This window comes from Diabrotica virgifera, chromosome 2 (assembly GCF_917563875.1).
Source record: "Diabrotica virgifera virgifera chromosome 2, PGI_DIABVI_V3a".
NCBI lineage: Eukaryota > Metazoa > Arthropoda > Insecta > Coleoptera > Chrysomelidae > Diabrotica > Diabrotica virgifera.
The window spans coordinates 146,621,477-146,634,864 of record NC_065444.1 but is presented as its reverse complement, the minus strand read 5'-3'; the positions used below and the strand labels follow the sequence as shown (position 1 = coordinate 146,634,864).

The 13,388-nt window shown below is 33.2% G+C and overlaps 1 protein-coding gene across 3 annotated transcripts in view; it reads right to left on the bottom strand.

The window, feature by feature from the left end:
• The window catches only part of LOC114331275 (serum response factor homolog), a 616,816-nt gene extending 604,529 nt beyond the window's left edge, over positions 1-12,287 (bottom strand). For all 3 annotated transcript variants that reach the window (XM_028280792.2, XM_028280791.2, XM_028280790.2), the window contains exon 1: positions 11,772-12,287. In XM_028280792.2, coding sequence (XP_028136593.1) covers positions 11,772-12,170 — 399 coding nt within the window. In that variant the 5' untranslated portion in view covers positions 12,171-12,287. The remainder of the gene's footprint in view (positions 1-11,771) is intronic.
• Between the last annotated feature and the right edge of the window lie 1,101 nt (positions 12,288-13,388).

Here is a 13,388-nt window from a genome sequence, read left to right as displayed (position 1 = left end):
CGAAAATTCAAGGCATAACTGTTGACAACACTGCAGCAAATACAACGTTCATGCAGGAGTTAAAAAAGCTTATTCCTTCTTTTGATGACGTTAATCAACATTTTAAATGTGTAGCACATATTCTGAACTTGGCTGTTCAAGATTGCTTAAAATCTCTGAAAATAGAAGAAGACGTAGGAGGGGAGGCTGAAGATGAAGAAAGCAGTAACGTAGATGAAGAGGTTGAGTTCGAACACAACGATGTTCTAGATGAAGATATTCAAACACCAACTAACTGTTTGGATAAAATTCGTTATATATTTAAGAAAATAAAAAAATCTGAAAAATTACGGATCCGTTTTAAAAGTGCGTGCCAAACTGCTGGGGCATCTACACAGATTTCACCTATTCTGGATGTTCCAACAAGATGGAACTCCACTCATGATATGTTGGATGTCGCATTAAAGTTAAAAAAGGGGATCGACTGTCTATGTGCAAGCGACAGTGTCAATAAATTAAACAATTTTCGACTACACCAAAACGAATGGCAGATGTTAGCTTCCGTCTGTAAATTTTTAAAGATGTTTAAAATAGTAAGCGAAAACCTTGGAGGAGACAAATACGCAACGCTTCCATCAGTGATAGTCAGTTTAAATATACTGTTAGACAAAATCGAATTACAATCAAAGTTGCTTGACGATAAACCGAATCGTTCCTGTGTAGATGAACAACTTTTAACTGCATTTCAAAAGGCCAGAGATAAAATTTTAAAACATTACAGACAAACAAATTGGATTTACTGTGCAGTACTTATTTTAGACCCAAGACATAAACTTGAAGCATTTGATAACTCACTTTGGGGAAGGGACTTAAAGAACGAATCGTATTCAGTGTTTAAAAAACTGTTAAAAAAGTATGAAGGAAATCAGCAAGCTGTAGAAAATATAACGCAAAGTACATCTGAATCGTCGGTGGTCATGGAAGTACAAGATGAGCTTGAAATCAATTTCGAAAGCTATTATCAATCAAAGGTCATAACAAAACCAAAAGACTTAAGTACTGAATTCTATGACTACATAGCACTCCCGCAAAGTACTGGCAACGAAGATATTTTAAAGTGGTGGCAGGTAAATAAAGGAAGATTTCCTGTTCTTGCTGAAATGGCCAGAGACTTACTAAGTATTCCTGCTACGTCCGTACCATCTGAGCGATTGTTTTCGAAAGCTGGCTTAATTATTCGAAAACAACGCAATAGATTGACTAATGAATCGGCTAAGTGCCTCTTATGTCTAAACTCTTGGGTAGAAAACCCAATTTTGAAAAATGTGTAAAACAATTTTTTTTTTAATTTTAATCGTTTAAATTAGTTCTAGGTTTAATTTTATTTATTGTTGAAGTAGAGTCGTATATGTATAATTTGGTAAGAATAGAGTTATAATGTTATTTTTAAATATATACCTACACTTTCCTCCTTTCCTCTTGTAAATGATTTTTATTAACAATGTAATTTTTTTTTAAATAGTATCTCCGATATAAAATGTTAATGGAGATACTATGTACCTATTTATAATTGACTGTAAGTGTACAAAAATATTTTTCAGGTGACACAGGTTTTTTAGTTACTTAAATTAAAAAAAAAAAAGAGTTACAACTCATCTGTATTAAGTTTAGTGAAAGATTTATTTTATGCGAATTTAGTAATATAAGACAATAAAATACTTGATACTTTTTATTTATATTTTTTATTTATTTATGCAGGCCTTTTAGGTGGTAGGTACTACATTACAATATTACCAATAGTATTATACAGTGTGGCAAAGCCAAATGGAATAAATTCATTATTTCGTGAATGAGCGATTTTGGAAAAAGATCTCAAAACAGGTCGATTTTTATTTTTAAATTACGATTTTTTGGCATATATAATACCTACATATATCATACTAATGACGTCATCCATCTGGGCGTCATGACGTAATCGATTATTTTTTTAAATGGGAATAGGGGTCATGTGCTAGCTCATTTGAAAGGTTATTAAATTCTCTATTCAGTAATATCAATATTAACATAATTATGTATACAGTGTGTCCAAAAAAAATTCGAGTTAAATTAATTAACACAAAAAGAAGAATGTATGTAATTTATTTAATTCACAATACATTTTACTGCTGTCAGAAAACATAAAAAATGTTTATTTGACAAATAAACACAGCTTTTCGCTTAAATTAAATGTTCAAACTACCAAGAGGCAGGTGAGTGGCATCTTGAACATTGAATTTAAGTGAAAAGCTATGTTTATTTGTCAAATGAACATTCTTTCTGTTTACTGACAGTAGCAAAATGTATTTTGAATTAAATAAATTACATATACATTCTCATTTTTGTGTCAATTAATTTAATTAAAAAAAAATTGGACACCCTGTATATTATGTTAATATTTATATTACTGAATAGAGAATTTCATAACCGTTCAAATGAGCTACTATCATATACGAGTATATGCCAAAAAATTGTAATTTAAAAATAAAAACCGACCTGTTTCGGATTTTTTTTCCAAAAGCGCTTATTCACGAAATAATAAATTTATTCCATTTGGCTTGGCCACACTGTATGTACATATGAATATTGATATTTAAAAAAATGTTTTCATAAAATATGCTGCTTTTTCCTACTCCGATTATTTATGGATTAGTCTGGTCGTATTAGACTTTACTTTTTATTGTTATTTGTATTATTTATTATCACTACACTATACGAAATCCGGGTGTTATCAAACAATTCATCCACTATCTTGTCATAATACTTAATACAAATATACCATCTTATTTGAAATTTATATTAAACTATCGTAATATATCTACCTATATAGTTTCTCAGCGATAAAACTATTTTCTTGGCTTCCTTTAAATCGGGTTATTTTAAAAAGACTGACATTATTTCAGGACGAACACTAAAATCATACATTATCATAGTTTTTTAAACAGAAATTAAGACAAACTGTGAAATAAACATTTTTAATTTCTCCTATTTGTTCATTAATCTAAGAAAAAAAATATCTCGCTCTTCTTGTCTCCTAACGTTACTATGACAGAGTATGTAGCTATTATGTGAAAAGCATTTAGTGAATTTCTTATTATTTCTTATATTTGACTATTATAAGTAAAAAAAATTACTACGAATGTTATATTTTACATTCATTATTATGTTTTTGAGCTCGGCTCGGCTCGGCTCGAACTATTCGAGCCGAGCCGGCACGAGCCACGAGCTCAACCTGCAAGCTCGAAGTTCAAGCCGAGCTTCTATCTCGAGCTCGGCTCGAAATTTCGAGCCGAGCACAAGCTTTTCAAAAGCTCGGCTTGGCTCGGCTCGAGTCCATCCCTAAATATGACAATATTAATAGAAAAATAAAGGCTCTAAGTGATAAAAAACACCCAAAGAGCAGAACAAAATAAAAGGAGAAAAAAATATGAAAAGTAAGGCCAATCTACAAAATATTCTAGTGAAAAAAAGCTACGTATGAAACAGGATATTAATGTATTACGCAAGTTCTCAAAAAATAATCACAAAGCTGATAAGAAAAGATATATCAGGAACTGCAAAAAAGAAAACGCAAGCAAATGATATGAAGGCATAAAAGCATGAAGGTTTATGAAGCATGAAGGCGCGTTTACATGTATCCAGTAACTGGCGCCAGTCGCACTGGAACGACAGTGCTGGCATCATGTAAACGCTTTTTTGTTCCAGTCCAGCGCTGTCTGCCAGCGCTGCCTCGAATAGAAGGCTGGTCTATTTTTCATGCCAGTGGCACTCGTCCGCGTCCCCTCTAACCCCGTGCCAGTGGTTGTAGACACGTGTAAACACAGCGTTCCAGTCGCTGGCGCTGTCGTACCTGTGGTTTCAGTGGCCGTATTAGGATTTTTAATAAGAGTGCCAGTGAGATTGGCGCCAGTTACTGGATACGTGTAAACGAACCTATCCAGCGCTGTCTTAGTCAAGCACTCGCATTCCAATGAGACTGACGCCAGTTACTGGATACGTGTAAACGTTACTTTACGAAGAAGGATAGAAAATATTAATAGTCCAGGGCGCATCTGTTTTGAGATGGACGTTGAGAGGTGACTGATATTTTTTGTAGAAATTGCTTGGAATTAACTCATATAATAATAATTGAGTTATCCTTCCACTCAGAAAGGTCCGAAACATTGTTTAAATAATCAAAATATCAAAAAATTAAGGAAAAATTCAATTTTTTTCTTCGTTTTTTGATTATAACTTTAAAAGTATTCGCTTCCGAGAAAAGTTGCAATAACATAAAAGTTTCGTAATTAAATTTCCTACAATATAGGATTGGCTAAAAATTTTAAAAAGTGTCACCCTTGTTGCAAAATAGCAATAATTACGAAAAAACCATAATAAAACAAGTATTCGCATTTTACGTTTTTCAACCATTTCTGCTACACTTAGGACCTTCATATTTTATCCAGAACAACTTTATGATACAATAAAACAACACTGTAAATTTCATTAAGATCGGTTCAATAGATTTTGCAAAATAAATTTTGTAATCCAGCTTTCGCAAAAAAATTCATATTTTCAAAATGTTGCAGGATTTAAAATAAAGCCGGTAGCAAGTTGTATTTTTTTACATAAGAAGAATACTGTAACTTTCATTTGCAATTTGCAAAATTTATATCGGTTAACTACCACGGCGTCAGTATTTAAATAAACATTAATTTTTGGGCATTCCAATGACCTTTGATAATGATTGATAAATTTTAATTTTTAGTACATTTCGATATAAATAAATAAATTTGTTTATTGCAAAATAAAAACACATACTCGGTTCTTTGAAATAACACTTTTTTAGCAAAAACTTTGTTTGTTCATATATTTTAACTTAGAGAATGAAACTTTATCATTTTTAAGCATATGCAATTGTTGAAACAATATCTCATAAACAATAATCAAATTAGATTGATTTTTGTGGAATTAAAATATTAAAATACAACAAAATATAGAGTAAGAAAATAATATATTAAAAAAAGATTGGAAGAAATGTTGGTGGAAATCAACTTGTGTGAATCGAACACCGCTGACCTGCGCGTAGCACCAAAAATTAATGTTTATTTAAAAAAATCCTGACGCCGTGGTAGTTAACCGATTTTAATTTTGCAAATCGCAAATGAAAGGTACAATATGTTCTATACGTAAAAAAAATTCAACTTGCTACCTGCTTTATTTTCAGTCCTGCAACATTTTGAAAAAATGATTTTTTTTGCGAAAGCTGGATTGCAAAATTTATTTTTCAATATCTATTAAACCCATCTTAATGAAATTTACAGTATTGTTTTATTATATCATGGAGTTTTTCTGGGTGAAATATTAAGGTCCTAAGTGTAGCATAAATGGTTGAAAAACGTAAAATGTGAATACTTGTTTTTTTATGTTTTTTTTTCGCAATTATTGCTATTTTGCAACAATGGTGACAACTTTTAAAATTTTTAACTAATCCTCTGTTGAAGGAAACTTAATTACGCAACTTTTAATTTAGTACAACTTTTCTGGGAAATAAATACTTTTAAAGTTATAATCAAAAAACGAAGAAAAAAATCGAATTTTTCCTTCATTTTTTGACATTTTGATTATTTAAACAATGTTCCGGACCCTTTTGAGTGGGAGGATAACTCAAATATTATTATATGAGTTATTTTCAAGCAATTTCTGCAAAAAAATATGAGTCACCTCTCAACATCCAAATGAATATTTTTACAGATGCGCGCTGGTCTATAAACCACATAGCTAAAACGAAATAGAAGTGGTAGATAGAGATAAATATATACGGCATGAAATTGAGATTTGCGGAGATAACCAAACACCTGAATTATAAAGAAAATATGTCAGCGATGGGCGCAATATGGAAAACTAGGAGAACCGTTAAAAGCGATCTACCCATATGTCCGAAAGGAAAAGAGTATGGTCGGTATTCTACCAGCACTAACGTACAGAGCAGAAACACTGACCCTGACATAAAATTCCGCGACTAAACTAAAAATTACACAGAGGAAAAGACAATAATTTACGTTAGACCGGTATACTTAACTTCTACACGGACAATATTTATGGTAACTCTGCTGAACAAGATCAAAACGAGGATATAAGAAAAACAATTCAAAAAAGAAAAAAGGGTACCTATAGTCAGATTAAAATGGAGGTGGTAGGACATGCAGCAAGACTGAGGAACGGTCGACGGACAAAGAGGCTGTTAAAAGGGAGAGCACGTGAAACCAAATGAAGCGTCGGACGACCACCAAAATTATGGGTAAAAGTACAACATTAATAGAAATTTGATGAGAGCGTCTAATGATACATAATTTTGGAAACAAGGGAAGCGTTCAGCAGTGTTCCAGGCTACATGAAAATTTTATAGGAACAATCATGCAACCATTATTACGATTAACTTAAGGATAGGCAGCAGATATATATACACATACAAAAAATAGACATATTATTTCATATAGGTCTGGATCCCGCGTATGAAAAAAAAGTTGATTAATAGCAAGCTGAAAATTTGTTAATAGCTTAAGGGTGTCTAGTCGAATAAACTTTGATATATGTGAACACTGGAACAGGGGTAGTTTTAATTGTGGAACAGGTTAAAAATTTGGAACGGTCACAGCACGAAAACGGCACATTTATTTTGTCCGACAGAACAGACTTAAACTCTTCGAACAGAGATTAAACTCTCATGCAAAAATCAGACTGCTATTTATCACCAAATGGGCGTTTTAATGAGTGGAACATGTAGGATATGTCAAATGACAGGAATTATGACAGGTAATAAATAGCAGTCTGATTTTTTCATGAGAGTTTAATCTCTGTTCGGAGAGTTTAAGTCTGTTCTGTCGGACAAAATAAATGTGCCGTTTTCGTGCTGTAACCGTTCCAAATTTTTAACCTGTTCCACAATTAAAACTACCCCTGTTTCAGTGTTCCCATATATCAAAGTTTATTCGACTAGACACCCTTAAGCTATTAACAAATTTTCAGCTTGCTATTAATCAACTTTTTTTTCATACGCGGGATCCAGACCTAATACATAAGTATGCTTGAAATCAAAAGATATTTGCTTATAATCTTCTACTTGTTTGTTTAGAGCAAAAGATGCATATCGTTAATAGGTCTGGATCCCGCGTATGAAAAAAAAGTTAATTAATAGCAAGCTGAAAATTTGTTAATAGCTTAAGGGTGTCTAGTCGGATAAACTTTGTTATATGGGAACATTGTAAAAGGGGCAGTTTTAATTGTGGAACAGCTTAAAAATTTGGAACGGTCAGACCACGAAAACGGCACATTTATTTTGTCCGACAGAACAGATTAAACTCTCCGGACAGAGATTAAACTCTCATGCAAAAATCAGACTGCTATTTATCACCTGTCATAATTCCTGCCATTTGACATATTCTACATGTGGATACTTCAGAAGTCAAACGGTGTAAGTCTAACGCTTTGTTTACATGGGCGGTTTGCCAACGTTTGACGCCGCGGTTTACCTGAAAAACCCAACCGCCGCGGTTCAAGTTTAACATAGAAACAAATGCAACCGCTCAAAATCGTACACATGCAACCTTTCCGTCGTCAAATCGCGGCGGTTGTAAGTTTACTAAGGGAGGAATGAGACCGCCAGTCAATCGCTCTCATGTGTACGAACCGCGGCGGTTGGGTTTTTCAGGTAAACCGCGGCGTCAAACGTTGGCAAACCGCCCATGTAAACAAGCTGACATTCTCCCTAAAAATGAGTTAGGAGACGTAACACAAATAAAATGGTCAAATGTTTCAGTTGTTCATACACATACGTCACTAATTTAGATTGATTTTAATAGATGGCGGTATATGATCCTCCTTCAAATTAATTTTATAATATTTTCAGAAGTCAGATTAAGTAAGTCATTATAATAATAATTGTAAGTAAGTCATTATAAAAATTGAAGGAAAGTTAAGAAAATTATGTTTTTACGTTTGATCTAGAAAAGGCACTTTCTTCTCCAAAATTGAATGTGTCAGTGGCTTATTACAAACTAAACCCTATGTTTACAACCTGGGCGTTCATAGTTTTAATACCAATAAAGGTTTTATGTGCATGTGGAATGAAACTGAGGGTTCTAGAGGGTCCCAGGAAATAGCAGCATGCCTTGTAAAGCACCTTAAGCAAAATGCTTCTAAAAATAAACACATAATCATGTATTCCGATTGTTGTACAGGGCAGAATCGAAATATAAAATTATGCTTAGCTCTCCACAAACTTGTGCAAGACCTGATATGAAAGTTGATCATATTTATCACAAATTTCTTGTGTCAGGACACAGCCATCTTCCAAATGATGCTGATTTTAGTATGATTAAAAAAAAGCAAAAAATAAAGTTAATTTATGGTCCAAGTGACTGGGTGGATATTGTAAAAAATTATAAAAACAAAAGTGCGTTTCTGGTCATGAAAGGAAGAGAGAAGAGTTTTTATCAACAAAAAAATTGAAGAATCGTATTACCAACAGAAAAATTGATATAAATGGTCAAAAAGTGAACTGGTTACAAATAAAATGGTTACGGTTCAGCAAAAATAAACCAAACTATATTTTATAAACAAACATTGCAGGAATAGGTTGAATTCAATGAAATTGATATTTCAAAACCGGCATCAAAGGGAAGGCCTCAAATTTTGTCTAATATAGTTCAAGATCTTTTGTATTCTGTTAAAAGTTGAAAGTTGCCGACAATAAACCAAACGAGAGCTGCCTCAGCAAAGGAAAACGATTCAGAATTATTATCAGATGCTGAAGAATACATCGATTAAACAATATGTACTCAGTTGTTGTTCTATTTCGTGTAGCTGTTTAAGTAAGTCAATATTTTTGGTGAAAAGTGGTTATTTTTCAAAAATAATGGAAGTTTTTTAGTTTCCTTGTTTGTATTTATAAATATAGTACTTATATTATCATAAATAAAGACGGTTTATTTATTTCTAATGACTCCTTATTTTTCTGCAACTATTTTCACAAACATCTTATTATATCTCATTTTAAAGATTTACTGACTTAGACCGATTGGCTTCTGAGGCATCGATGTTCCACTTATTAAAATGCCCATTTGGTGATAAATAGTAGTCTGATTTTTGCATGAGAGTTTAATCTCTGTTCGGAGATTTTAAGTCTGTTCTGTCGGACAAAATACATGTGCCGTTTTCGTGGTCTGACCATTCCAAATTCTTAACCTGTTCCACAATTAAAACTTCCCCTGTTCCAGTGTTCCCATATATCAAAGTTTGTCCGACTACACACCCTTAAGCTATTAACAAATTTTCAGCTTGCTGTTAATCAACTTTTTTTTCATACGCGGGATCCAGACCTATAATTAGTCATTAGTCATCTGATCCAAAGGCACACCTATGTTTGCTTTCGTATACGTAATTTGAGTTTTTAATTCGAAATAATATATAGAATTTAACCAATACCATCTAAAGCGAAGTTGAGGAGCAGACTTTCAAATCACACTTTGTCCATATGTTTACATTATGACTTCGAGGTGGCGCTGAATTCGTCAAAATATTATTTATTAATTTACATACTTCTGCGCATTTTGTCCATTAGCGAGAGACAAACAAATAGCGATATTTTGGACAAAATGTTTTTTTACCATGTAAAGACCTTATTTTACATTTTGTGTGACAGACATTTTAACAAAAACTGCTGTCTTTTATACATGGCTTAAGCATGAAGCAGGAAAAGGTGTGATAGAAGTAAGTTCCGCAGTGCCTGACTTTCTAAAAAAAGACTGATACGCAAACATTATAAAATCATTATAAAAACAACAAATATTATAAAATCTATTCTAAGAAAAGACAAGTCCGCAAGCTGGGCTCTGATTGGACTTTGTATGACATAAAACATGCAGCACTTTCACTCAAAAAAGTTATAGGCATGAGGGAAGCCAAAAGAATAATCATAACTCGAGGCAAACAAACTGCTGGGGAAACTAAAATATTGAATAAAAGAGAGGTTTTGCACAGAAATGATGACTCTTTTAAAAAGTTTTCAAATTTAGTTACTTCAACCAAAGAAAAATCTAAGTAACATTGCCAATGGAGCATGCTGTTAAGAAAAAACTGGATAGCTTATCACAATTTTTAGTTAGTTGATCAGGCAAAGAATCGGTTTTAGATCCAGAGTTAACTTGGTTAGATCTATGTTTGAAAGATCAGTATCGTGAAAACATAATTGAAAAGGACCAGACCTATGATCAAAGTGAAGATGGAGAAGAATGTCGCTGCCTTCTACATGATGACATACATGTCATATGATTATTTTTAATCTACTATATTGCTTTCGAGACACGCAGAAATGCATTTTCAGTCCATATTTTTATTTTAATCATTTAGCCACAATCAAACTACATTTTGTCCTTTAAAGACAATCAAATGGCGTTTTGTACATCAAAAAATATTTTTTTTTGTTTAAACTAATAAAACTTGTTACCTATTTCTCTCATTTCCTGAAAAATATAAAATATGGACAACATACGATTTAAAAGTCTAGGGGACACAAACAAGATGAACTAAAAGTTCTTGAAAGAATCGATTCGCATATTTTTACACAAATTATAATTCGAATACAGTATGTTTGAAACTAATTACCTACTATCTCTTATATACATAGATAAGGTTAAATCAAAGTGAATCTATTCAACCTGCAAAAAAGTCTCCCTGTCATAATAATATCTTCCTGCATCATAATCAACTGACAGTAGGAACATATGTTCATAATTTCTGTACTACCGACATTCCGACAACAATGTAACAGTACCAGAGTACCACAAAGCCCGTGTCCCATAATTACCTCGGTCACGTGTTACAATCTTTGACTATTATGAGAAAACTGTCAACACCTTTTAAAAACCACTGTAATATCTGACAATGTTATTGGGTAGATAATTGTATTGTGTCCACAAATCAACTGAAAATCTTGTAAATGAATGGGAAATTTGATAATTGTTGGCAGATGCATATCGTGTGTTATTTTTTATAAAAGGATGGTTGGCGGCCATGTTGCCAAATCAGCAAGAGGTACAAAAAATATAAACTTTGTATAACTAAAAAAAATCATTGTGGTTGTCTCATTGAGATTCAGTCTTGAAATTTGAGATGGACTCTTAAAATATGAAATATGAGAAAAATCAGTTTATTATTTTACTTATAATAATTATTACTTCAAAAGTACTTTACACAAAGTAAGGAATCATCGTTCACTTGTATAATATCCACTAAATAATAATTGCAACTAAGTAAAAGATATTAGTTTTTTTTTTTTGATAAAACCTTTATACACACGTACTTGAAAATAATTTTTGTAAATTAATCATTATTCTTTTTGTATTTATAGCAATAATTGTGGTCGGCTTTTCTAATGCCATTTGACTGAAAATTATTTGTAATTTTCAAGATAAAAATTTAAAAGAGATACAGTTTAGGTCTGACGTTTTCATTATAAGTATGTAATACTTTATTACATACCAATTAAAATACCTTCAGTATGTAACATTTTTGTATCTCTAGTTTTTTATTTAGAAAAAAATCTAAACATCTGCAATAGTTTTGAAAAAATCTGTAATTTTGAATACTTTTCCGCTAGAATCGTGGCAACAAAGCGCAAACAGACGGTATCTTAATGCGCGCGCAACGTCTCACGTGCATGCGCCAGCTCCAATAACCAGACAAAATACAGGAAAAGAGGTTAACTTTGTACATACCTTTTTCATAATTCCAGTTTTTCGTTTGGAAAATGTAGTGTACCTCCGTAATTTGTTCTCGATATACTCCATCTTGATTTTTACACGACCTTTGGTTTTTTTCCCGTTGCTAGGAGGTGATTTCTTCGACTGAATCGAGTAGGAGTCATCGCTGATTTCATTCACACAGCTGTCCAGTCCCATCCCCTGGCTCGACATTGCCCTGTCGTCATATATATCCGACTTAATTCCGCGGTTACAAGCACTCGAAACCATAGTATGCCGGGGTGAGAGTTGTTGTAAACTTGTAGATGGTCGTCCTAAGTTGGGATTGCCGTAGATTTCCGGTGGAGTCTCCCCGCTGAGTAGATTCATGCTGTAGCCTAGATTAAAACGGGAATCCCTCCCGCCGGGTTCCATTTCGCACCACAGTTTGACAAGAAAAAACAAAACAAATGAACTCGCGAACGTACGTGATTCAGCAGCGCACTTCACTCTTGACGTGGTAGCAAACAATCACAGCTGACTGCACATTACGATCTGGCCGAACTGTGGGGTATCGAGAACGTGCGCCGCCCATAAGCATTCATTGAGCGTTGCCAAGTTTACAAATATATCTAATAGAAGGGAAAATTAAATTTACAATACCATTATTTTTATTTTTGGTGTAAGGTAACAAAATTTAGATTTACCTCAATAGATATTTACATAGGTACATCGAACATCGTGTTGATATAAATGGAGTATTGTTAATAACTATATATTATATAAAAATGAGTAAATATGCACGACTAAGGTTCAAAATCAAATACATAACGAAATAATCAAAAATTACAGATGTAGGTACTCTTAAATGGATAATACTTAATAGCTTCCTAAATCTGACAACTGAATATTAGACATTGGTAGCACTTGGAAAGTTATCTTACCAAATATAGAACGGTCTTTTATGAATGTACCTACTCTGCATGTTCTGTGAAGAGAAGTTGTAGGTCGAACAGTAAAACTTCCGGATTAAATTAATGACAGATGAATTACTATGAACTACTACGATGGCATTACGTAAACAAGAGAGAAAAACTGACAAAAACTCACCAGGCTTCCGGGTTGAAGCGCGTCTATTGTCTGTGGGCTGAGCTTTCGACGTCCTCTCTGACGTCATCTTCAGAGCTTCCGGGGTCTCAGTCTCCTGATGCTCCAGACACTACACTACTCACTGCAATCCTGTTGTGCTCGATCTGGGACTGTTTCTTTTTCTTTATACCCGTGGTTTAATTTTTGACGGTGGGATTTGGATTGGTAGGTGTAGCGGATGATGTATTCTTTAGGAGGGGTCTTTACGGATATCTTTTGTTTAGACAATTTGGCCGTTTTTCAATCTCTATGGCTTTTCGGATAATTCTTGGTTTATAGAAACAGATATGGTTCTGGAGTGTTCAAAGTCAATTTTGTGACCTGTATGAAGATGGTGTTGCCCTAGGGCTGAAATTGAATCTGAATTACGAACAGACATGGAATGTTCATAAATCCTTTTTTGAATTCTATGATTGGTTTGGCCCATGTAAAATCGGGGGTAGTGTGCACAAGGAATTTCATAAACTCCGTCTTATTAATTTGGGATGTGGTCTGTGACTGATC